Source organism: Balaenoptera musculus, chromosome 2 (genome assembly GCF_009873245.2).
Source record: "Balaenoptera musculus isolate JJ_BM4_2016_0621 chromosome 2, mBalMus1.pri.v3, whole genome shotgun sequence".
Classification (NCBI taxonomy): Eukaryota; Metazoa; Chordata; class Mammalia; order Artiodactyla; family Balaenopteridae; genus Balaenoptera; species Balaenoptera musculus.
Genome location: NC_045786.1, coordinates 77,774,747 through 77,802,070, shown reverse-complemented (window position 1 = coordinate 77,802,070; position 27,324 = coordinate 77,774,747). Strand labels below are relative to the sequence as shown.

The following is a 27,324-nucleotide window of genomic DNA, read 5'->3' as shown; positions in this document are numbered from 1 at the left end:
CACAAGGAACAAAAGAAAAGAGAAACTGAACATCATCAAAACTTAAAACTTTTGTGCTTCCAAGGATACCATCAATAAATTCAAAAGACAACCCACAGAATGAGAGAAAATTTTTGCAAATCATGTATCTGACAAGGGACTTGTATCTAGAAATGTAAAGAACTATGACAACTCAGTAACAAAAAGACAAATAACCCAATTATAAAATGGGCAAAGGATCTGACTAGACATTTCTCTAAAGAAAATATACAACTGGAAAATAAGCTCATGAAAAGATGCACAACATCATTAGCCATCAGGGAAATGCAGATCAAAACCACAATAAGATACCATTTCACACCCACTAGGAGGGCTGTGATAAAAAGTCAGATAATAGCAAGTGTTGTCAAGGATGTGGAGAAGTGAGAACTCTCATACTCTGTTGGTGGGAATGTCAAACGGTAAAGCCACTTTGGAAAACATTTTGGCAGTTTCTCATTCGATGCAGCAATCCTACTCCTAGGTATACATACTCCCCAAATGAAAATATATGTCCACACAAAAACTTGCATACAAATGTTCATAGCACCATTATTCATAATAGTTAAAGAGTGGAAACAACTCAGATGTCCAACTGATGCATGAATATAGTGTGGTTAACCATATAATGGAATATTATTTGGCAATAAAAAGAAATTAAGTACTGATACATGCTATAACATGGTTGAACCTTGAAAACATTACACTTAGTGAAAGAAGCCAGATACAAAGGACCACATATTATATGATATCATTTATATGAAATGTCCAAAATAGGCAAATCTCTTTAAGAGGCTGAAAGTAGATTGGAGGTTGCCTGGGAAGAGGGGCAGATCCTGGGGGAAAATGAGGAGTGACAGATGGTGGGTATGGGGTTTATTTTTGGGGTGATGAAAATGTTCTAAAATTGAGTTTGGTGATGGTTGAACAACTCTGTGAATATACTAAAAACCACTGAATTGTACACTTTGAGTGGGTGAATTGTATGTTATGTTAATTATATCTTTAAAAAGCTGTTTAAAAAACAAAAATACTGCAACCTAGTAGGAATGTCATAGATTTGTATCACCATTAAAGACCTAAAGGATATATACGAGTGGTTCCTATAATATGCTCATTTAATTCTCCAGTCTGGTCCCTACAGAAACCAGATAATAGCCTCAATCACCTGCTGGTTCCTGGATACAAGGAGTCCAAGTGCCCTGGCAGCAGGTATAGACTGTAGTTCAATGGAACCCTTGATATGTCCCCTAGAAAGAGTGTGCTCCCTCTGGGGACTTGGACCTCTAACTCAGCAGAGCCCACAGTTCTAGAGACAGGAAGCACACAGTCCTCCAGTGGGTCTTTGGAAATGATGGTAAGTGGGGCCCCTCCTACTTCTATTCCTTTGTTCCTGGACCGTGTATTCTTTCCGTTGTGAACACAGTCTCATATTAGGTCTTTGGTTTAAATGATTAAACTGGCACCCCATATTTACAGAGTATTGCCTCCATATTGGTGCTTCAGTTGTGCCTTCAGTAGGCCATTCCAGTGCTCTATGAGGCTGGCTGCTTCTGGATGGTGTGGTAAATGCTGTGACCAATGGATCCCATGGTCATGGGCCCATTCCTGCACCTCCTTCTCTGTGAACTGGGTCCCCTGGAAGGATGAAATGTTGCATGGATTCCATCCCTATGAACACAAATTCTGTAAGCCCCCAGATAATTGTGCTGGCTGAGGTTCTGCAGACAGGAAAGGCAAACCCACGTCCACAGGTAATTTGAGGAAAAATTACTGGCCCTTTCAGAATGGAAGGCACCCAATTTAATAAACTTACCAGAGAATGGCTATGATCATGAGGGTTAATGGTCTGCAGTTTTAATGTTCTTATAAAGTCTTTGGTCTGGTTTTGGTATCAGAGTAATGCTGGCCTCATGAATAAATTGGGAAATGTTCCTTCCTCTTCTAGTTTCAGTAAGACATTGCATAGAATTGGAATTATTTATTCCTTAAATGCGTGGTAGAATTCAACCAGTGGAACTACCTGGGCTCAAAGTCTTCTTTGTTGGATGTTTTTTAACTTCAAATGCAATCTCTTTAAGAGATATAGAACTTTTCAGGTAATTTATTTCTTACTAAAGTTTTGATGGGATATGTCTTTAAAGGAATTGGTCCATTTCATCTAAGTTATTGAATTTATGGGCACAGAATTGTTCATAATATCTCTTATTTTCCATTTAATGCCTGTTGGTTCTGTAATGATGCTACTTTCTAGTTTCTTCAGGTGGAACCTTAGATTAATGGTTCAAGACCTTTCTTCTTTTCTAATATAATTTAATGCTATATATTTTTCTCTAAGCATTGCTTTAGCTGCATCCTACAAATTTTGATTTTTTTTTTTTTTTTACTGAAGTACAGTTGATTTACAATGTTGTGTTAGTTTCTGGTGTACAGCAAAGTGATTCATATATATATATATTTTTTTCTTTTTCATATTCTTTTACATTATGGTTTATTACAGGATACTGAATATAGTTCCCTGTGCTATGTAGTAGGACCTTGTTTTTTATCTGTTTTATATATAGTAGTTTGTATCTGCTAATCCCAAACTCCTAATTTATCCCTCCTCCACCCTCTTTCCCCTTTGGTAACCATAAGTTTGTTTTCTATGTTTCTATTTTGTAAATAAGTTTGTTTGTGTCATATTTTAGATTCCACACATAAATGATACCATATGGTATTTGTCTTTCTCTTTCTGACTTACTTCACTTAGTATGATAATCTCTAGGTCCATCTATGTTGCTGCAAATGGCATTATTTCATTCTTTTTTATGGCTGAGTAGTATTCTATTGTGTATATATATAACATCTTCTTTATCCATTTGATGCTGTATTTTTATTTCATTCTGTTAAAATATCTTCTAATTCCCCTTGACAATTCTTATTTGACTCATGGATTACTTAGAAGTGTGTTGTTTAACTTCCAAATATTTGGGGATTTTTCAGATATTTTTGTGTTACTAATTGTACTTTAATTCCATTATAATCAGAGACCATACTTTGCATGATTTAAATTCTTTTAATATTGTTGAGGTTTGGGTTTTGGCCCAGCGTACGCAGTAAATATTCCATGTGCAATTTTAAAGACCGTGTGTTCTGCTGCTGTTGGGTGGAAAGTCTATAGATGTCAATTAAATAAAACTGATTTGATCGTGTTGTTCAGGACTTCTGTATCTTTACTGAATTTTTTGTCTACTTATCGTACCAATTACTGAGAGAATAGTATTTAGTTTTCCAAGTATAATTCTCTATTTTTCCTCAGCTTGGAATACCTTTATCACACTGTCATTCCTGAAGGATATTTTTGTTAGATATAGAATTTGGAGTTGACTATTCTTTTTTCTTTGCTACCTTAATTACACTGTTTCATCACAGTTTCTGATGAGAAATCCATAGTTATATGAATCATTGTTCCCATATACATAATATGTCATTGTCAGTTTGAGGGCCCTCCTGGGAACCTGAAGTAAGTGCTGACTGGAGTTTGCTCTTATGGGATAGTGAGGCGGGGTGAGGAGGAAGGAAGGAATGTGAATGGAGGGTGTATAAGAAGAAATGTATCCACTTGTTGGTAGGCCTTCATCATCTCTTGCCTGGATCAGTGTATTTAACAAATGACTGGGGACCTCCCTGGTGGCGCAGTGGTTAAGAATCCGCCTGCCAATGCAGGAGACATGGGTTCGATCCCTGGTCCGGGAAGATCCTACATGCTGTGGAGCAATTAAGCCCATGCACCACAACTACTGAGCCTGCATGCCATAACTACTGAAGCCCATGTGCCTAGAGCCCATGCTTCACAACAAGAGAAGCAACCACAATGAGAAGCCTGTGCACTGCAACAAAGAGTAGCCCCCGCTCACTGCAACTAGAGAAAGCCTGTGTGCAGCAACAAACACCCAACATAGCCAAAAATAAATAAATAAATAAACAAATGACTGGAGAGACACAAATATTGCATCTTTAAAATCAAAATCTGCAAAATTTGAATAAGACTGTTCTCTAAATCAGAATTAAATTAGAATAAGATAATTCCAGGTTTACAATTATCCTTTACCTCTTCATTACCTTACATATGTTTTTATAATAAGATAAATGGTTCCAGGGCCATGTCAAAATGGGGATACCTAGATTTAAGTCTTTTAAATTTTTACGAATTCTTATAAGATACATTTAAGAATACTGTAAGTGAGAACTTATCATTCTAACCTACTCAGAAAAATCTTTGTTGTTATAATGAAATAAAATGCATACTTACTCTGAATAATATTTCTTCATTCCATTTTGGATTCAAAGTCTAAAAGACAATAAACATATTATAACTAACTTTTTAATATTTTGTCATATAAAAATAAAACAAAGTATATTTTTGAAAATTTTGAATACTGTGAAGTCTAACCTTTTTAATGGTTTTCGTTTGCACACTTGTAAAAACTCCATTCACTGGGTCATATAACGTCACTCTCACATAAGGATCACTGTTAAAATTTAAAAAAAAAAAGTTAATTGTTGCTTATTCCCAAACGCAGGTTACTCGAACTATAAAAATCACAGAATTTTCCTTGTTAACAATTTCTACAATTACTTCCTACACTTAAAAGTAAGGGTTCCTTAGGCAGGGGTAAATCTTTGCATTTTGTTAAAAAGCTGAAATACGATGTTAGTGAAATAGACAAAGAATTAGAAAGAAAACCTTTTAATCACAATTTAATGATTTCCAACCTCTTAAGATTTTTGAAATTTTGTTTTATCTTTATTACATGTCTTCCTCTTTTGGGTTAAGAAGGTTGATTCAATGATTCTCAAGAATAGCTTTGCAAGACCTCAGGTTGTTCCAAGTTATCTCATGGGTATAAACTCTTTTTACAAAATAAAGGCAAAGTGCTTCAGTTCAAAATAATTATATGACATGTAACCCCTTGTACAAAGAGACATGGAGAAGGAAAACCTTGTGATATTTAGGTTTGCAAAGCAAAAGACTTTAGACATTTTACTTGTCCATGGTCAAATTTCTCCCATTTCTCTTGGGGATCCCAAGTACCCACCATTCTCCACCACAAACTCCCTCCTCCCATTTCCTTATACAACCTTACCTTTTACTTTAATTGACAAAAATCAAAGTCATCGTAATACTCCCAACATTCTGGTATTTATCAGAGCCCATCTTACCCCTAACCTCAGTGATGCAGGTATTTCACCCAATCGCCCTTGTCCAGTTTCCTCCCACTTCCTCTGGAACCTTACGTCATCTATTTTGACTTCTCCCTTTTATATCTCCAGCTTTTCTTTGACCTAGGTTTTTCCAGTCATAGAAATGTTATTAAACTCCCCCACTCCTTGACTCTCCTTCCTGCCTCCAGCAAAGCAAACTAGATTTCTTTTCTTTCTGTCTCAAACTTTCCAAGAGAATAATCTGTAATAATAATAACAATAACAACTAACACTTATATAGCAATTACTCTGTGCCAGGCACTGTTCTAAACAGTTTATATATATTAAATTTTGGAATCCTTATAACGACCTATGAGGTAGGTATGATTATTATCTCTATTTTACACAGAGAGGTAAGTCAACTCATCCCAGATCACACAGCTAGGAAGCGGAAAAGCAAGAAGTGAAACTCAAGCACCTGGCTCCAGAGGCCCTGCGCTTAACCGAGATGGCATACGACCTCCCTTTCTTCATTTCCTCAACTCCCAGTGCTCTTCACAGCCCTATAATCTGGTTTCCACCTCTTTCCTTCAGACCCATTCCTTGAAAAGTCACCAATCTTGCTAAAACAATAGACACTTTCTAGGCACTTATTTTACTGGTCTTCTGTAGGTTTGATAATACTGACCATTTCCTCTTTGAAACTCATCTTGTTTAGCTTTCATGACACAAGTCCCTTCTGGTTCTCCCTTTTGTTCTCTCTACATATTTCCTTCACAATCTCATCCGTGGTTTTAACAACTAACTATATCCTCTCAAATATAAATATAAATATAAATATATATTCCTGATCTCACCACCCAGCTAGACACTTCCACCTGGATAGTCCACAATGTCTGTTCAAGAGTTTTGCCTATTTTTAATTGGCCATTTTATCATACTATTATTGAGTTGTAAGAGGTCTTTATATACTGTGAATTAAAGGCCTTTGTCAGATATATGTTTTGAAAACATTTTCTCCCAATCTGTGGCTTGCCTCTTCCCTTCCTTAACTGTGTCTTTCAAACAACAAAAGTTTTTAATTCTGATGAAGTCTGTTTCAACATTTTTCTTTCTAAATTTTAGGTTCATATTTTTTGAGTCCCATTCAAGACATCGTTGTGTAACTCAGTAGAGCAAATATTTTCTCCTATCTCTTCTTCTAGAATTTATTAATTTTAGCTCTTATTAATTTTCTATATTATGTGTGATAAGGAAAGAGCTTCATTTTGTTCCGTATAGATAACCAGTTGTTCTAGTATCATGTACTTAAAAGACTATCCTTTCTGTTGAACTACCTTAATATTTAAAGCAACTGACCAAATACATGTATATGTGTATGTGTGTGGGGGGGTGTGTGTACTTCTGCACTCTTTATTCTAGTCCACTGAACAATATATCTGTTCTCATGCCAATGCTACTTTGTCTTGATTACCTATAGCTGTATAGAAAGTCTTGAAATTATGTAGCATAAGTTCTCCACCTATGTTCTTCTTTTTCAAAATTGTTTTGGCTATTCTATGTCCTTTGACTTTCCATAACAATACTGGAATCAGCTTATCCATTTCTCAAAAAAAAAAAACATGGCTGGGATTTTGATTGGGATAGAGCCAAATCTATTCAATTTGGAGAGAAATACAATTCTAACAATAATGAATCTTCCAATCCATGAATATGAAAATATTTATCCATCGATTTAGATCTTCAATTTTGCTCAGCAATGTTTTATAGTTTTCAGTGTACAGTGCTTGCAAATCTTTTGTTAAATTTATTTCTAAGTTTTTAATTTTTATATTATTGTAAACAGATTTAAAAAATTCATTTTCCAATTGTTAATTGATTGATAGGATATAACAATATGACTAATTTTGGTACACTGGCTTTGTATCTTGTGGCCTTATATTTTAGTTCTAGCAGTTTCTTTGAGATTCGTTAGGGTTTTCTATGTACATGATCAGACAGTCAACAAATAAAAAGTTTCTTCCTTTTTAGTCTGCATTATTTTTATTTCTTTTCCTAGTCATATTACTTGGCTAGGACATCCAGTACAGTGTTGAACAGAATGTGAGAGCAGACAACGCTTCTTATTCCTGAGTTTAAGCATTCAGACTGTCATCACTGGGCATGATGTTAGCTATTGTCTTTCTCACGGAAAACCTTAATCATGTCTAGAACTCCCATCTATCCCTAGTTTGCTAAGACTTTGTGTCATGATTGGGTACTGAATTTTGTCAGATGCTTTTTTTGTTTTTATTGAAATGATGTTTTTCTTTTATTCTATTAATATGGTATATTACCTTGATTAATTTTCATATGTTAAACTAATTCTGCATTTTATTATTAGTTTGTTGAGAGTTTTTATCATAAAAGGGTGTTGAATGTTGACAAATGTACTTTCTACACCTATTGAAATGATCATGCATTTTTTTCCTTTTGTGCTATATTAATGTGATGATTTACAGTGGTTGACTTTTTTCAAATGTTGAACAAACCTTATATTCATAGGAAAAATCCCGCCTGATCAAATATTGCTATATACGGTTCAATATAGGGCTACTGAAGTTTTCTATTTCTTCTGTGATCAATTTTGGTAATTTCTATCTTTCAAAGATTTTGTCTACTTCATTTAAGTTGTGCATGATTCTTTATTGGCATGAAGTTGCGCACAGTGTTCCCTTTCTGTCTTTTTCGTTTCCATAGGGTCTATAGCAATGCCTCTGCTTTTGTTCCCATTATGGTAATTCGTGCCTTCTCTCTTTTTTGCTCTTGATTGGTCTAGCTTGAAGTTTAAAATTTTTATTGATCCCTTCAAGGAATGAGTTTTTCATTTCAATGATTTTTTCCTATCACTGTCCATTTTCTATTTCACTAATTTCTGCCCTTATCATTATTTTCTTCCTTCTACTTACTTTGGAATTAATTTGCTCTTCTTTTTCTGATTTCTTAATCTCAGAACTCAAGTCATTCATTTAGATCTTACTCCTTTTCTAAGTTAAGCATTTTAAAACTATAAATTTTCCTCTAATACTTTAGCTGCATCTCACAAATTTTGATGTTGCTATATTTTAATTTCATTCAGTTCAAAATGTTTTCTAATTTATCTTTTGATTCCTTCTTTGACCTATAAACAAAACAAAGTGTACTGTTTTATTTCCAAATATTTTGGATGTTATTGGTTTCTAACTTAATTCCATTGTTATCAGAGAACATCTCCATATGATTTCAATCTTTTCTAAATTCTTGAGACTTGTGCTGTGGTCTTACACATCGTCTATATTGGTGAATGTACCATATGCCCTTGAAAATAATGTAAATTTTGCACTTGTTTAATTTACTGTTTCATTGTCCAGCATAATATGGCAGACAGACTCTAGGGTGGCTTCTTTTATCCCCACCTCCTAAGGTTCATGCCTTTTGTGTTCCCCTCTTCGTAAATGTGGGAAGGATTGTGTATTCTAACCAATAATTACATCAAAAGTGACAAAATGTATGTGGTTACATTACAAAAGATTGTAACCCATCTTGCTAGGAGACTTTCTCTCCTTTGATGCTTTGAAGAAGCAAGCTGCTATCCTGTGAGCTGTCATATGAAGAAGGCCATGTGACAAGAAACTTAGGGTGGCCTCTGGCTGACAGCCAGCAAAAAGCTGAAGCCCTCAGTCTGAAAGAATTGAATGCTGCCAACAACCACATGAGCTTGGAAGTGTATGCTTCCCCAAACAAGCCTCAGATGAGACCATAGTCCTGGCCAATGCCTGATTGCAGATTTTCAAGACCTTGAAGCAGAGGACCCAGTTAAACCATGCACAGACTCTGTGACCCACAGAAACTATGAAATCATAAATATGTGTTCTTCTAAGCTGCTAAGTTTGAGGTAACTATAGTTGTGCAGCAATCGATAAATAATGTGAATATACCATGTGCACTTGAAAAGAATGTGTATTTGGTGGTTGTTAGGAAGTGTTCTTTGCATCAAAGTTCATAATATTGTTCAACTTACTGTTTTTGTTGTTTTTTTTAATCTTGTTTTATTAACTGCTGAGAGAGAGCTAATGTTTCCAACTATGATTGTGGAATTTTTTCTCTCTCCCTCTAATTCTGTCAACTTTTGCTTCATATATTTTCAAGTTCTCTTGGCAGGAACATACAACTTTATGATTGTTTTATCTTCTTGATGAATTTATTCTTATATTGTGAAATATCTGGAAATAATTTTTGTGTTGAAATCTATTTTATCAGATATTAAAATATCCACTTCAGTCTTCACATGCTTGTTTGTATGGCTATGCATCCCTTCTCTTTCAACTTACGTGTGTCTTTATATTTTAAGTGCATCATTTATAGACAGCATTTAGTTGGGTCTTCTTTTTCAATCCATTCTAATAACTTCTACCTCATATTCACCTTAGTCCATTAATGTTTAATGTAATTATTGTTATGATTAGATTTAGGTGTATCAAATTATTACTAGTTTTCTATTCTTCCCTCTCCCCTTTCTCTCTCTCTTTTTTGATCATTTGTTCTTTTCCTGGCCTTTTGTTTAACTATTTTATTTTTTCAAGAATTTCATTTTAAAATTTCTATTGCTTTTTAATCTATAATTCTTTACATTATTTTTTAGTGATTTATCTAGGTATTACAATATACATGCTTACTTTTTATTCCACTACTAAAAAGGTTCATAATGCATACCATCCCTGTCCTTTATGCTATAGTTGTTATATGTATTCCATCTATGAGACAGTACAAAACAGTAAGTTGTGATATAAACAGGCATATGTTTTTTCTAAAAAATTATGATGAAGAGAGCAAAAAGTCTTTCATATGTTTCTAGATATTTACCATTTCTGATGCTCTTCATTCCTTTCTGAGGATCTGAGTTTCCATCTGACATCTACCTCTTTAGCTGGGAGAATTTCCTTTAGCTTTTATTACAGTGCAGGTCTGCCAATGACAAAGTCTCATAGTTTTCTTTTATCTGAAAATGTTATTTTGTCATCATCCTGAAGAATATTTTCACTGAATATAGTAGAGAACTCTAGATTGACAGCTATTCTATTGTTCCATTTTCTTCTGGCCTCCATAGTTTCTGGTGAGAAGTTAGTACTCAACTGAATTATAGGTCCCTTGTATGTAATTTGTCATTTTCCGAGTTTCTTCTGTCAGAATTTTTCTTTATACTTTGTTTTCAACAGCTCGACTATTATGTGCCTCAGTATGTTCTTCTCAGTGTTTATCCTGCTTGGTGTTTTTTGGTACTATAAACTTGTGTCATTCATCAAATTTGGAAAAAATTTGGCCATTATTTCTTCAAACAACATTTTGCCTCATTCTCTCTCCATTTCTAGGACTCCAAGTACATGTATGTTACACTGTTCGATATTATCTAACAAGTCCCTGAGGCTCTGTTCATTTAAAAAAAATTTTAAATCTTTGTTTCTCTCTCATCTCCGGTTCGGAAATCATTTCTATTGATCTATCTTTAAGTTCAATTAATTTTTCCTCGTCATCTCCATTCTGCTGTTAATTTCATCCAATAATTTTAATTTCAAATATTATATTTTTCAGTTCTAGAATTTTCATTTTTTATGGTTTCTATTTCATTCCTGAGATTTTCAATCTTTTGACTTATTGTGAGCATATTTTCTTTTCTCTACTGAGAATGTGTTTCATTTTCCTGGCTTTTTATAAATTATATAGCTTTGGATTATATCTTAGACATTATAAATGTTAAATTGTGGAGACTGTGGATACTGTACTTTCTCTTTGATGAGAATTTGTTTGTTTTTAGCATGTAATTAATTATCTTACTTGGACAAGAGCCACAAGCTCTGTTTCTTGGGCAGCAACCCTGATCTCTGTTCAGATCTTTTGTCCTCCAATGAGTTGTTTTGAATCTGCTATCATATGTGTGATTCAGGGTCAGCCAAAAATGTCAGTGGACATAGTTTGGGAATTTCCTCTCCAGTTCTTTCCCTTCCAGAGTCCCCACCATTGTCATGTTTTCTTCAGAGTAAGTCTTCTGATTTCCCAGTCTATGAATATTATAATTTTTCCATGTTCTGATTCCATGTGGCCTCAGACTAATTCATAAAATTGGAGACTCACTCAGTACAACTCCACACCTCCAAACATGGACTCTCCACTAGACTCTCTACCTGCTCTGTTCACTCTCCACTGCCTTTAACTTGCTGGTTTTTATAATATGTTCACAGTTTATGGTTGTTATCTGCAAAAGGATTCATCTGTTAGAATTTTACTGATTCTCAGAAACAGAACTCAATAATGTATCTTATAACTACCACTCTCAGTTATACCTTTGCCTAAGTTCACAAACTCTGCAATTCAGATGTCAAGGAATTTAGTAAACCACCAACTAGAAACATTATTCTACCTCATACAACAGCTTACTAATAATATTACTCAATTTTTCATCTAACCAAAGTTTGGGAAAAAACTAATTAATAAATACAAAGTTTTAAAATTACAACCCAACTTCTTACACTTACCTGGCTCCCAAGATATCCTTTTTGGCAAGGCCTATTCCAGCTATAACTTTTACCCTCACAATTCGGGAAGTTTCCTAAAATACAAAAATTTATATTTTATTTTCATATATTTATAACTTACTCAAGACACATTATCTTTATATATATATGTGTGTATGTGTGTGTGTGTATATGTGTGTGTGTATATATATATATCAAATAAGGTAACAGGATATTAAAATTAACTGGAAGAATCTTTTTCAGGAATTAATTTGGTTAAAAGCTATATAAAGGAAAATAAAAACTATATTGTTATTTGTAATGACTTGATTATCTACAAAGAAAAGCCAAAAAAGCTAGAGCCAAATTGTTATAATGAGTAAGGATTTATCATTGTTTCCAAGAAAATCTAAAGCCAAATTATTGGAACTGATATAGATTTATCATTGTTGCTAGGTACAGGATAACACAAAATACAGAGTTCATAATCATTTGTAATAATTACTTAGGTAATTATTTTAAAAATCCCATTCAATAAACTATATATTAAATAAAACTATAATGTATTGATATTTTAATGTAGGAAACATTAAATTTCTTGGGTATCATAATAGTATTATGAGGTTTTATATAAGAATGTCTTACTTTTAAGAGATACATATTGAAGTATTTAGGGACAAAGTAAGATAAAGTCTGCAACTTGCTCTTAAATGTCTCAGCAAATAAAAAGTTGAACATGAGCGTATGTGTGTGTGTGTATGGAAATAAAAGGAATAAGCAAAATGTTACCAATTTATGGATTTAGCTGATGGGTAATCAAGTGTTCATTATACCATTCTTTTTATTGTCTCATAGATTTGAAATTTTTCAAATAAAAAGGTGGGTAAAAAAATACTATAAAACAGAATGCACATTTAAAAAATTCACAAGTAAGCAAAACTGTTAGATACACTGAAATAAAATTAATAAAAGTCAAAAACCTTTATGGATAAAATTTGTAAATTATTGAAGAAAATAAGAAAAATATAAATAAATGAAGAAATTCACTGTGTTCATGGAAGTAAATATTTAATATTATTATCTGTTTTCTCCAAAGTAAATTATAAATTCAATACAATTTCAACTCCCCTCCTTGAATTATTTCATAGATCTTAACAAATGATTCTAAAATTCATAGGGAAAAGTGAGAATGAGTAAAGAGGTAAACTATAGCATTTGATCACTATCTTATATTATATCTAAAAACAAATTGCAGATACATCAAATTCTAAAAGTGAAAAAGAAAACTTTAAAAATTTCATAAGATACTTTAGAATATTTCTAACATTGGAGTAGGAAAGGATTAAAAAAATACAAACTCTAATGGAAAAAACTGTTAGATTTGACACTAAAATTATGTTTATATATTTCATATGGAAAAAGATCCATGAACAAAATGAAAAGACAAGGGGACACACAGGGTGGAAATATCTAAAATATGTATACCATGGACAAATTATGATTATCCAGATTATATAAAGAAGTCCTAAAAGCCACTAAGTGAGGTTTAAACAACATAATACAAGAAATCATAGAGAATGGCCAATAAACACATGAAAAGATCCTCAATTTCACCAATAATAAAAGAGACCTCTAGTGTAAGTGCTGCCAAAGCAAGCACAAGAGAGAACTCTAATACACTGTTGGTGGGAGTATAAACTGAAGAATAATTTTGAAGAGATATTTGGCAATATCTACTAGAAGTTCTAAATCAATAACCCAGGAATTGCACTTTTAGTTATAACCCCTAGATAAACTCTCACTCATGTACACAAGGCCATAAGTACAACAGTATTCACAGTAGCATTTATAAGATCAACAAATGTGAAATAAATGTTGCCCAACAGAGAGCAATCTAACTGATTTTACTCTAAAATTATTCCATCAGCCAGATGAATGGGGAAAAAATGTGGTACACACACACACACACACACACACACACACACACACACACACACAAAATGGAATACTACTCAGCCATAAAAAAGAACGAAATTTTGCCATTTTCAGCAACATGGGTGGACTTGCAGGGCATTATGCTAAGTGAAATAAGTCACACAGAGAAAGAAAAATACTGTTTGATATCACTTATATGTGGAATCTAAAAAAATACAACAAACTACTGAACAAAACAAAAAAGAAGCAGACAGATATAGAGAACAAACTAGTGGTTACCAGTGGGGAGAGGCAGGGAGGGGCAATATAAGAGTGTGGGGCACAAACTATTGGGTGTAAGACAGGCTCAAGGATGTATTGTACATCACGGGGAATATAGCCAATATTCTGTAATAACTAAATGGAAAGTAACCTTTAAAAACTGTATAAAAATTTAAAAAATAATAAAATTATTCCATCAGCAAGTAGTAGGTCATATTCCTTTCTGAGGAGAGATCTGGGTGGGGGAAAATATACATATCATAGGGTATTTATTTCAATCTTCTTCCGTTTCTAAATACTTAGACCCACCCTTATTCCTGGAGGTTTCATTGAATAAATATGATAACAGAAATATTCTATCAGCTCTAAAACTCAGATGACAAATTCAGACAACACAAAAATCCTTGACTAGAGATGCTAGATATTTTATAACTTTCCTCCATCACCAAATATAATTAAATATACAGCTGATCTTGCAAGTAAGAAGAGAAATCCTCAAGTATCAGAAATAAAGATAGAATTGAAAATCAGAGAGGAAAACATAAACTGAAATTTCAGTTTTCTGTGGGAATCGATTTCCAAAAATCTGAAGAGATTTACAGAACTACCATTTTTTTTCCTGTAGGGTCATTGAATAATTAGGCCAATTAAAATATTCTATTGGCCCTACACCTGAATTCTCCTATACCAGTTGACTGGAAAGTGGCTATACTTTATAGTAGGACTGATTCTGAAAATCAGAAATCTTTTCTCTGATGAGTTAATAAGCACAATTTTTTTCAAGTGGTAAAGTATAATCAAAGGTGCCCTCAGCAAATAATCTTACCTTTTCTAAGTGCAGACAAGTGTTTATAATTTATACATGACCTTAATTGAGGAAAGAAATTATCATACCCCTCTAAAAAAGTTAATCCATATTTGTGGAGCTCCTGACTTAAAAATCATCCGTGTTAGCCTCTACTGAAACTGTCCCCCAGAAGTCTCCTGAAGAAAAATGTAGCAAGCATTAACTAAAAACAATTCCAGGGGATGATAACTTGCAGTCACAGATGCATTTAACTTTTAAACTTTATCCTTGCATTTCCCACCACAAAGATGAGAACTACTTACTTTAGATGCTGTGGTTAAATGATGTAAGGCTACAGTGATTCAAGATTCTTTCAGAAAATTAAATAAGAAATGCCACTTATTTGCATATTTGCATTCATTTAACTTCATTTTAGAAATTTATGCTAGTGGGCTTCCCTGGTGGCGCAGTGGTTGAGAATCTGCCTGCTAATGCAGGCGACACGGGTTCGAGCCCTGGTCTGGGAAGATCCCACATGCCGCGGAGCAACTGGGCCCGTGAGCCACAGTTACTGAGCCTGCGCGTCTGGAGCCTGTGCTCCGCAACAAGAGAGGCCGTGATGGTGAGAGGCCTGCGCACCGCGATGAAGAGTGGTCCCCACTTGCCACAACTAGAGAAAGCCCTCGCACAGAAACGAAGACCCAACACAGTCATAAATAAATAAATAAATAAATAAAAGAACGTGAATTTCTATAAAAAAAAAAATCAATGTATCTCTTAAAAAAAAAAAAAAAAAGAAATTTATGCTAGAAAATTGTCCAAACAGCTCTCTTCAATCACATCCATAAGCAGAGATCACATCTCACATCATCTTTGAAAATGAAGGAGAAGAACATGTATGTTGCAACTAGAGACCAAACTCTTAAGTAATTTTAGAATCATGATATTAAAAGTATTATTAACAGAATTCTGGATAGTACTCAAATGAGTAAAAAAGAAACAAAAATGAAACATCTTTTCCTTAATCAAAACAGAGACATTATCCTCAAGCAGATCAGGGCTCTTCACTAAAGCTGGAATCTTCCCCTTCCACTCACAAGACAGTTTTATTGATTTTTGAAAGCAAAATGGAAAGGTTGCAAATTGCAGGTAAAGATGTGTCATTTTCAGCCAAAAACAAAAACCAAGGAAGTTCATTAGCAGGAAACATTCACTGAAAGAAATTCTAGAGGATGTACTTCAGGCAGAAAAAAAGTTATCACAGATGGAAAGTCAGAGGGGCAGGAAGAAATGAAGAAATAACAAGCAAAGAAAATGTTAACTACATGAGAAAAAAATTATAAAAAAATAATAGCAATGTTAATGATGATAATGATGATGATGATGATGATGTGCATATGCTCACACAGGCATTTAGTGAGTTTCCATTCCACTTGGGATCCAATACAAAATCCTTAATAAACGGCCTTCAGGCCCTGCCTGACCGGGTTCTGCTCTCCTCTCCTCTACAGATTCACCTCCTGATACCATCCCTCTCTCTCCAACACTCTAGCCTTCTTTATGTTCCTCTCCATTTCATCTTTTACACATGCAGTTCTATTTACCTAGAAGGCTTTTTTCCTCCACTGCCTGGCTAACTCCTATCCATCCTTAGTCTGCTTCCTCAGCTTTTCCTCATACTCTCTCCCCTCCTCCATATAAGATTAATTCTTTTCTTTCCTGTTATATATTTTTATCTTACACTCCTTTTCCTTCAAAACATTAATAAAACATTGATGTGTGATTATATATTTAATGGCCCTCTCTCTCTCTAGGCTGTAAATTCAGTAAAGTCTGCTGTCCATCGTTATAGCCTCACAGCCTGACTCAAACACCTTACATATAGTAAGAGTTCAACAAATATATGTCAAGCAAATACAGAATTCAAGTACTTCATAGGTCCACCTAAAAGCTACAACAACAGAAAAAAGATGGAAGATCTGGAAGAACAGAGGAACAATTACAAGTTAATTTTGCACATGTTCCATTCATCATCTTCCTGAGAAAGAATCTCTTCTGTTAAATTCTTTTATTTGAGCAACTATTTGCAGTAGGACAGAGGAAAGACCATGTCTTTGTTACAAAAGAGTTCTGGGTTTCGATCCCAGATCTGCTACCTACTGAGAGAAGTCCTTGAGCAAATCACAATCTCAGATTTCCTATCTGTAAAATGGGGAGAGCATTACCTAGTTTTGCAGGACTGTTATGACAATTACAGCCAAAGCATTGAGAACACAGAACCTGGAGCCCAGCATATAGCAAGCATTCAATTAAAGGCAGCTATGATTATATTTCAATTGACTCTTTTACTCTAAAGGAGGATATCTTCATTAAGGCATCCATATGCACTGACATGATTGTTTGTTCACATTACTCTCTTCATTGCCCCAACATGGCTCACATGAGGGAAGCCAGACATTTGGGTCAGGCCAGGAGGTTATGTTGAGCTACAGACATACTTATTCCATAAAAGTCTTATCAAAACCTTTTTCCATTTGTCTGTGCTGTGTCTTCCTCCTGTCATTTATCTGCAGACCTCTTAACCTTACATTCATTTATCCTCTTAAAACTTTGACAGGATTGAGATGGGAACCAGACTAAATAGAAGCTTCAAGAAGGAAGAGGTCAGTAACATCGATTCAGTAGAACAGTGGACTTAGCAATTGGAGTCAGCAATCTTACATGTCTCCAGGTGCTGTAGAATATTCCTAACAACACACATAGCTAGGAGACAGGCAAATCAGCTGACTTAAATATCCTGCTCTACATTAAAAGGATCATACACCATGATCAAGTGGGGTTTACCCCAGGAATGCAAGGATTCTTCAATATACACAAATCAAACAATGTGATATACCATATTAACAAACTGAAGGATAAAATCCATATGATCATCTCAATAGATGCAGAAAAAGCTTTCAATAAAATTCAACACCATTTATGATAAAAAACTCTCCAGAAAGTAGGCATAGAGTGAATTTATCTCAATATAATAAAGGCCATATATGACAAATCCACAGCCAACATCATTCTCAATGGTGAAAAACCGAAACCATTTCCACTAAGACCAGGAACAAGACAACGATGCCCACTCTCACCACTGTTATTCAACACAGTTCTGGAAGTTTTAGCCACAGTAATCAGAGATGAAAAAGAAATAAAAGGAATCCAAATCGGAAAAGAAGAAGTAAAACTGTCACTGTTTGCAGATGACATGATACTATACGTAGAGAATCCTAAAGATGCTACCAGAAAACTACTAGAGCTAATCAATGAATTTGGTAAACTAGCAGGATACAAAATTAATGCACAGAAATCTCTTGCGTTCCTATACACTAATGATGAAAAATCTGAAACAGAAATTAAGGAAACACTCGCATTTACCATTGCAACAAAAAGAATAAAATATCTAGGAATAAACCTACCTAAGGAGACAAAAGACCTGTATGCAGAAAACTATAAGACACTGATGAAAGAAATTAAAGATGACACAAACAGATGGAGAGATATACCATGTTCTTGGATTGGAAGACTCAACATTGTGAAAATGACTATACGACCCAAAGCAATGTACAGATTCAGTGCAATCCCTATCAAACTGCCAATGGCATTTTTCACAGAACCAGAACAAAAAATTTCACCATCTGTATGGAAACACAAAAGACCCCAAATAGCCAAAGCAATCTTGAGAAAGAAAAACGGAGCTGGAGGAATCAGGCTCCCTGACTTCAGACTATACTACAAAGCTACAGTAATCAAGACAGTATGGTACTGACACAAAAACAGAAATATAGATCAATGGAACAGGATAGAAAGCCCAGAGATAAACCCACACACATATGGTCACCTTATCTTTGATAAAGGAGGGAAGAATATACAATGGAGAAAAGACAGCCTCTTCAATAAGTGGTGCTAGGAAAACTGTACAGCTACATGTAAAAGAATGAAATTAGAACACTCCCTAACACTGTATACAAAAATAAACTCAAAATGGATTAAAGACCTAAATGTAAGGCCAGACACTATAAAACTCTTAGAGGAAAACATAGGCAGAACACTCTATGACGTAAATCACAGCAAGATCCTTTTTGACCCACCTCCTAGAGAAATGGAAATAAAAACAAAAATAAACAAATGGGACCTAATGAAACTTAAAAGCTTTTGCACAGCAAAGGAAACCATAAACAAGATGAAAAGACAATCCTCAGAATGGGAGAAAATATCTGCAAATGAAACAACTGACAAAGGATTAATCTCCAAAATATACAAGCAGCTCATGCAGCTCAATATCAAAAAAACAACCCAATCAAAAAAATCAGCCATAAAAAGAAACGAAATTGAGTTATTTCTAGTGAGGTGGATGGACCTACAGTCTATCATACAGAGTGAAGTCAGAAAGAGAAAAACAAATACCGTATGCTAACATATATATATGGAATTTAAAAAATAGGTTCTGAAGAACCTAGGATCAGGACAGGAATAACGATGCAGATGTAGAGGACGGACTTGAGGACACGGGGAGGGGGAAGGGTAAGCTGGGATCAAGTGAGAGAGTGGCATGGACATATATACAGTACCAAATGTAAAATAGCTAGCTAGTGGGAAGCAGCCGCATAGCACAGGGAGATCAGTTCGGTGCTTTGTGACCACCTAGAGGGGTGGGATAGGGAGGGTGGGAAGGAGTCACAAGAGGGAGGGGATATGGCGATATATGTATACGTATAGCTGATTCACTGTTATAAAGCAGATACTAACGCAATTATACTCCAATAAAGATGTGAAAAACAAAAAATCCTGCTCTGAAAGATGTCAAAAACTTATGCCAGATGACCTGTAAGTGACAGGGCCAGAATTACAACCTAGTCAAATTCCATTTTTTATACCCCTGCTCACCCTAAGTGATGTATTTAAAAGGTGTCTCTGAGATTCTATTCCTATGTGACATATGAATTGCTAATAGTTAGCTGTTAAGAAAGACTGTAGTCCTTTCTCCTCTTCTCTTCCTGGTGCAGAGGAGTCCATGGCAGGCCTGAGGCAGAGTCTGGGGGAAGCAGGGAGTTTCATGGAGATGCATGGTCAGCCTGCCCACCTGCACGGGGCACTGAGGCAAAGAGGGAGGTGTCATACAGAGAGGCTTCAGGAGCATGCCCACTGGCATGGGACTCAGAGCACAGGGGGAGAGTGTTGCATAGACATACACAGCAGTACTCCCACTGGCACCCAACGATGCAGGGAGCTGAAAGTGGGGTGCAGAAGTGCAGGCAGAGGAGATACCTGCAGGACTGGGAAATCAGTTACACCAAAAACATAAGTAAATGGACTGAGCACATAAGTAAATGTACTGAGGATAATGAAACGCAGCATTTTCATTTTTAGAGGAGGTACTTATGACTAGAAAGAACCCTGAAGTACAATATTAGATTTGAATTGGAGATACTTATATGAATTAATTATTTTTAGATATATGAATAGAGATTGATACAGAAATAGCTATAGATTTATGTGTTGACTTATATATGTATATATGTGTGGCACACACATACATTTCAGCTCTCTTTGCTGAGATGGCTGAAGAGCAACGGCATCCAGTAGCACTGAGCACAGGGAGCACACAGATCTTTGCTTCTAAAAACCATTTCCTATTCAATGTAATCAATGTTTCTAGGAGAAATGGCTGATCCCAGACAGTGCTGGGCCAGGCAAAATACAAGAGGATCTTGGAACATCTTCTGCCAAAAAGGTAATGAAGAGTTCAAAGAATGATGCGGACTTGTCGTAAGAACATAGGAATCTCCCTGCAAGGGCTTCCACTGGCCAAACTGAAATAATTTGAGCCACAAAATACTTAAGGATAGAAATTAATTACAACCCATTGAATAAGGTGGGATTCTACAAGTCCATGCTGATACAAATAAATAAATAAACGGATAAACAAACGGCCAAGAAAGGCTCTTCTTACACAGAATGCCAATTAATAAAAATGGAAATAAAAAATAGTAGCATTTGTTTCAGGTGGAAGTCATCATCAATGGGTAGTAAAACTAGTGGATGGAGATCTGATGAATGAGGGATAGGATACTAGCATAATCTTTGAATATGTCCCCACAAAATACCAATCAATTATAAAGGGAAAAACAGTGATAATACCAAGAAGAAACCTGGCAGACACCAAAATTACTAAGTGATCAAGGTTATCATCCACAGTCATGAGACAAGCCAAAATCATGTACTCCCGATATGATACACCGAGAAGAACACAGTATTATCTCTGTGATTCCTGCCCAAAAAGTGTGGCCTTGACATGATCATCAGGAAACAGTAAACAGATCCAGGTTGAGGAACATCAATAGGTTATACAGCCTGTACTCCTTACAACTGTTAAGGATAAGAAAGCCTGAGGAACTGATACAAAGTACATGCAACATACACTCCTAGATGGATCTTGGACCGTGAAGGAAGAAGAGAAATTATTAGAACACTGGTCAAAGATTGATGGGATCTATGGATTGGATGGTAGTGTTGTAACACTGTTGACTTCCTGGCTTAGAGGGCTGGATGGCTGTTATGCAGGAAAGCATTCTTGTTTTAGGAAAATACACACTAGAGTATTTAGTGGTGATGGGGAATCGTGTCTGCAGATTGCCCTCAAATGGTTCCAAAAACACTAATGAAAATGGCCAAAAAAAAAAAAAAAAAAGGGTTATGGAACAACTGTGGTGAAATATCAACAGTTGGAGAATCTGCTTTAGGAGGATTTGGAGTTCTTCGTACTGTACTTCCAACTTTTCTGTTGGTTTAAAATAAAAAGCAAACTATTAAAAATAAACTATATTATATCTACTTCTTTGTTCCCATGGAAACCCACAAAAAATACTTTAGAATGATGCTGGAATTAAAAAGTTGCAAAAAAGCCATAATGGCAAAAACAACACGTGAAAGATTGGGTTAGATTCTAAGGCAGTTGGTGCACACACTGTGCTTCTCCTTCGTTGTGTGCAGTGAATATAGGCTGGGAACTTTGTTCTCAGGCTCAGGACAATGCCAGGACAGGCAGGGTCTGCTTCTGCTCAGTGTTAGCGGGTCTAGAAGTGTCAGAATATGCACTTCTTTGTTACCCTGTTTCTTATGCATTGTCGTAGCTGTCAGCATGAGAGGCGTCCATTCTTCTGTATGTGCGAACTCTACTCCCAAACTGGGATGGAGACTCAACCCTTTCCTCTTTATTTCCTTCCTTCTTTTCCTTGGTTCAGTCAGGTTTCAGTTGTCAGAAACAGAAATTACTCTACATGTTTTAAGAAGAAAGATGCTCATACAGGGAATTAGGTGCTTCCAAAATTGTCAGAAGAGCTGGAGAGGCAGGCTGTAGGCTGTGTCTTCAGAGGACCCGAAAACACCTCAGAACTGGCCTACCCAGGAAGCTGCTACATGTACCCGAGTCAGAAAGGTAGGTAATCAGGACCCACCGCCAGATCTGTTGATTTTAAGAACATACCAGGGGCTTCCCTGGTGGCGCAGTGGTTGAGAATCTGCCTGCCAATGCAGGGGACACGGGTTCGAGCCCTGGTCTGGGAAGATCCCACATGTTGCGGAGCAACTGGGCCCGTGAGTCACAACTACTGAGCCTGCACGTCTGGAGCCTGTGCTCCGCAACAAGAGAGGCCGCGACAGTGAGAGGCCCGCGCACCGCGATGAAGAGTGGCCCCCGCTTGCCGCAACTAGAGAAAGCCCTTGCACAGAAACGAAGACCCAACACAGCCATAAATAAATAAATAAATAAATAAACCCAAAGTTTAAAAAAAAAAAAAAAAAGAACATACCAAATCTAGACCGCTATTTCTGTAACTTCCTATCAATACCCACAAAACAAGTTACAGATACTGAAACACTTTTGTAGAAAAACTCAATGTCTACATGACTACGCTTGTCAGCAGAAAAAACCAAGGAAACAAGAAGTTATGCCCCACTTCATTTTCACCTTCCCAATCTCAAGTAGGTGCACCTCATTGGGAAACCTATTTCACAACCTCTTTCCAGAATGCTAAGTGTAAGAGAGTCTGGGAAACATGGTGTTTAGCTTTCCAGCCTCTGCCTAACAGGGAAGTCCACTGAAATGAAGGGGGAAGGGATGCTGAATGGCAGGCCCCATATCTACCACACTCCTCCTCACCACAGCTGAGTGGGAGTTATCCTCTACTGTTAATCCCAAGAGACTGTCAGAGCAAACTTGGTATAAATTATAGTATACTACTTGCTTAGTTTGTTATTCTTTAATGGCAAAATTCTGTACATGGAGCCAGAACCATCTCTTACTCAAAGACACATATGTGGAAGAAGAGCTAAAACCCACCCAAAAGTGAGAGAGAGATATAATGAACTAAATTTTGGCATTCTTCAACACCAATATGCTCATACAGTGTGACTCAGGGGCTCTTCAGTATATACTGGTTAAATTACACTTCTCTCACTATCTTCTATCCCATTCCTATTCATTTTTCTTTGTTTCAGTTTCAAATTTAAAATAAGAATCATCTCTTTTTGCTGTCATACCAAACCTATCTTACTTATAATCACTAGTCTGTGAGTTTTAGAAAATGACATAGCTGCAGTGTTTTTCTTCCAAAAAAAGGAAGGGGGGGTTGCTTTTCTAAGCCCACTTTTACTTTTGTGATAGACCAGAAAATAAAAGGCAAGTGATAGTGATGAGATGGCGACCTCTACCAGAAAACAAATGATTTTTGTCTTTCCCACTAGACTATGAGCTTCTCACAAAACAGGCAGATGCGCTTTCTTCTGTGTACCTGGTGCCTAGAATACTGCATGATACAGAACAGACAGCTAAAAAACGTCTGTCGAATGAATAACCCAAATTACAATGGAAGAAGTAGAAGATGACACTTCATCATCATGTCTCTTATCTTCCTATCTCACTCTCTTCCTCAACGTGGAAAAAGTGAACAGTGGGAGAGGGAGGGAAATTTGAGTCATGAGACTGACAACCGGGACCCCCACGGTGTGAACAGAGTGAAACTGCCCAGAAGTACAAATCCTTCATCCAGTTCAGGAAAACCTCATTTCAGAGGGCCCTTAGTCCCAGATGCTTACTGACCACCCAGCAACTGGCATGATTCAATTTATCTCAGCTCGGCAGAAGAGTGATGTGAGAAGCAGACAACTGAAAACAGATCTGTACAGAGAAAGAAAGAGAGAGAGAGAAGATGCGAGATGCTATGATCAGTTGGCTCTGCTGGAAGAAGGTGAGATGAGAAATCTGGAATAGCAGAGCCTACCTCTGAGTAGTAACAACAACAGAGAAAGAAAGTTCAAGGCCAGCCTGATTGGGTTGGAGGTCAGTTTGAGATTATCTGCATTGAACAACTTATTGTAGCAAGCAGGGAGATAGGACTGATAAGAAGAAAGCGATCATAGGTTCAACACTGCATTATTTTCCTCTGATCTCTTCTACAGAACATTAGCTAGAATATTATCTTCAGCCATAATATACTGACTGTCGTTCCTGAGGGACTGCTGAGCTGCCACCATTTGTCCACCATCACTTTGTTTCTCTTCTGGTAGCAATAACTAAGAAATTAACTGCATCACATAATCATTCTCAAAACGCTGGGAGATAACTTGCTTGCATCAACAAGTTGCCCACTGTTTATAAACCAAGAACTTTCAAGAGAAATGTAAAAGACACTTTATAAAAGACGTTTTTTAAAGATACCAAGTTACTAAGAGAAGGCACTATTACAACACTATTAGAAAATCTAAGCAATCAATCTAAATTAGGCTGAAGGATTTACAGTTAACTGGGTCTAGTCCTGATAACAGGTACATGTGACAGTTTAGTCAATGAACAAGAATGCTTAAAATTTTCCCCCAAACTTAACTTGTCACTGTTAGACTAGACAGCCTTTCATTTCCCACCCATTCCCATTTTTGAGACAATCACCAATAACACAGGGAAGCCACATCTCACTTAAAATGTAACTACTCTTTACAAATAGCCTTATTTTTAATAAACGTAAGGCATAACCAGCCTAAGTTATTTAGCTGAAAAGAGACAATTCTCAAATCACAGAATTTTGAGTGAACAGCTGTGGGAAGTTCTTTTAAATATTTACACTTTTTGGCTTAATTTTTAAAATATCAGTGAAGACCAGCGAAACACAGCGTGAACTTTCCACACTTGACACTTGCTGCTAAATAGAAGGGGGAAAAAAATCTATCTGCCTGCTTTCCCATCCCCGTCTCCTGTAAGGAGGTTTAAAAGGATTTCAGATGAAAAAGAAAAAACCCAAACAGCTAATGACAATTCTCTTGTAAGTCTTCAGGTCAAAGTCCATAAAGTTAAGCCCAATGGGCCTCTCTGCCAGAGCAGGCTAATCAACAGCCGGGATGCTAAGCTCCAGGGAAATTCGCCCCGCCCCACCCCCGCCCGGAGCTCACGCACACTCGGCGGGGGGTGGCAGGAAGGGGCAGGCGGGGTGCTGCGCGTGCCCCCGCGCACTCACGCCGCTGGCTGACTAGCCCCCCTCCTCATCACTTCCTGAAGGAAAATGACAAGGAAGGCGGCGGTTCCAGGGAAGAGAGGGGTGTAGAGTCTACACACTCGCGAAGAAAATGCGGCTCCCTAAAGCAACCCCCCCACCCCACCCGCCTGCGCGCGCCAGGCAGCCCCAGGGGTCCCCACGGCGCCCGGCGCGCTCCCGGAGCTCGCGCAGAGGGAGGAGGGCGCTGACAGCAGTCCCTCTGGCCGCCGCCGCCTCCTCCCGTCCGGCTGACGGGCAGCGCGATGGGAAGCTCGCCCCATAGCCCCGCGGCCCTCGCACCTCGTCCTCCGGGACCCCGAACACCTCCACCGCGCAAGTTGCCATTTCCGAATGGTTCCGGCAAACCGGACGCGCTCGCCCCTACCCAGAGAGTGGGAACTGTAGTGAGGAAGAGAGGGAAGAGAGGGAGGAGAGGGAGGAGGCGGAGGAGGAGAGGGAGGAGGCGGGAGGAATTGGAGGAAGAGGGGGCGGTGTTCCCCTGGGCGCACAGCGCCCCCAGCGGCCGGCCGGCCGGCGGCAGTGGCACGAGGAAGCAGGGCGGGGAGGGCCGGCCGCGCCTCGGCAGCGGCGCGCGTCGTGGAGCTCTGGGCGCGGGGACCGCGCGCGGTGGGAGAACGTGCGTGCTGGGGCTCGGGTGGGAGGAGCGCGCGCGGCGCGGGCGCGCCTTCCGTCCCCACGCCAGGAGGATAGTGGCTGACGCGGCCGCCTCTGGGAGCCAGGCAGACTCCAGGGCATTGCGCCGAGCCGGCAGTGGCGCCCGGAGGACGTCCGCCCTTCCCCGGGGAAACAAAGCTGCGGCTCTCCTCGGCAACAAGTCTCACTGAGATCAGCCCCAGAACTCGGCCTCTGACTAGCCACCTGGGATCAGGAGAGCTTAATGTTAGCCTCTCCACAAACTAAAAATCAGACCGCTTTTTTGTCGGTTAAGGCTGCCGATTCCAATAGAAGCTGGACCTTGAGACGCCCAGGCAAAGCTCAGCCTGAGCATGGTAGCAAATGGGGAGGCCTGTAGGGATCGCATCAGTCTTGGACTCAGGATCTGAAATTCTCTCCTTGTGATTTGTAAACACTGTACCAATCAATGTTTCCTGTCATATGGTCTGTCCATCTTTAAAGCCTACCAATAACGTCCAGCCTCCAGGCTTAACCCTCTAAATCTGCTTAGCTAAGTAAGCCTTGATCTGCAGCACCACTGGAAGGTAGGGAAGAAGGGGGAAAATAAACTAGGACCTCCTGTGCTATGGAATAGTCATGCTTATTTTATAGTCATGTCTGATGGGGTTTATAGTTCCACAGTCACAGGAAGACTCTTACCAAATAAACCACCCAAAAAGAGAATGGGGAAAATGATAAGCACGCATTGTGTAAGCCAGAATTAATATCTTGTCCTTTTCCTACAGTTGCAGAAATTTGCAAAACTCTAGAATCTCAAAATCTAATTTAAATTTTCCATAAGCAATACAGAATAAACCATTTAAAATACCAATATTATTGGTTTGTTGTATAAGATTTTGTTGTACTTTATGTTTGGCAGGATCCATTTAATTTGTGTTATGTATGAAAATTCGATTAATACATCATCCAAACTTTATCATCTGTATTAGGCAGAAAGAAGTGGCAATTAAGTAAACATGAATGTAAAATTCCAGAAAGGTCAGGAATTGTTGGCTTAACTAAATTTAAAAAGCTATCATAGTATTAATGTCTTTGTTTTATAAACTGTCACGTACTTGTGTTTTTTAGTAGGTTAGGAGTAAAATCTGAAAATATTTAGTATGCTCTTTTATTTTTGAAATAATACTTTTCCCTAATCTCTTTCTGATACACATTTTAATATCTTATTTTAAGTAGGACATTCATGTCATTTCAGGGCATGGTTTCAAACAGATATAGAAATAGCTTCCATCCTCCTACTAAAATTTAATGAATGGATGAGAAGGATACACACAACCTAAAACTGGTAATAAAATCAACCAGAAATCCCAGTGGTTTATAAAGTATCAGCTCATATAGCTAA

The 27,324-nt window shown here is 37.3% G+C and overlaps 1 protein-coding gene across 2 annotated transcripts in view; it reads right to left on the bottom strand.

The window, feature by feature from the left end:
- The window catches only part of NEDD4 (NEDD4 E3 ubiquitin protein ligase), a 151,967-nt gene extending 126,217 nt beyond the window's left edge, over positions 1-25,750 (bottom strand). For both annotated transcript variants that reach the window (XM_036843381.1, XM_036843382.1), the window contains exons 1-4: positions 25,587-25,750; positions 11,754-11,827; positions 4,454-4,532; positions 4,313-4,351 (exon numbers count right to left, since the gene is read on the bottom strand). In XM_036843381.1, the coding sequence (XP_036699276.1) occupies positions 4,313-4,351; positions 4,454-4,532; positions 11,754-11,827; positions 25,587-25,631 (237 nt within the window). In that variant the 5' untranslated portion in view covers positions 25,632-25,750. The remainder of the gene's footprint in view (positions 1-4,312; positions 4,352-4,453; positions 4,533-11,753; positions 11,828-25,586) is intronic.
- Positions 25,751-27,324: the final 1,574 nt, after the last annotated feature.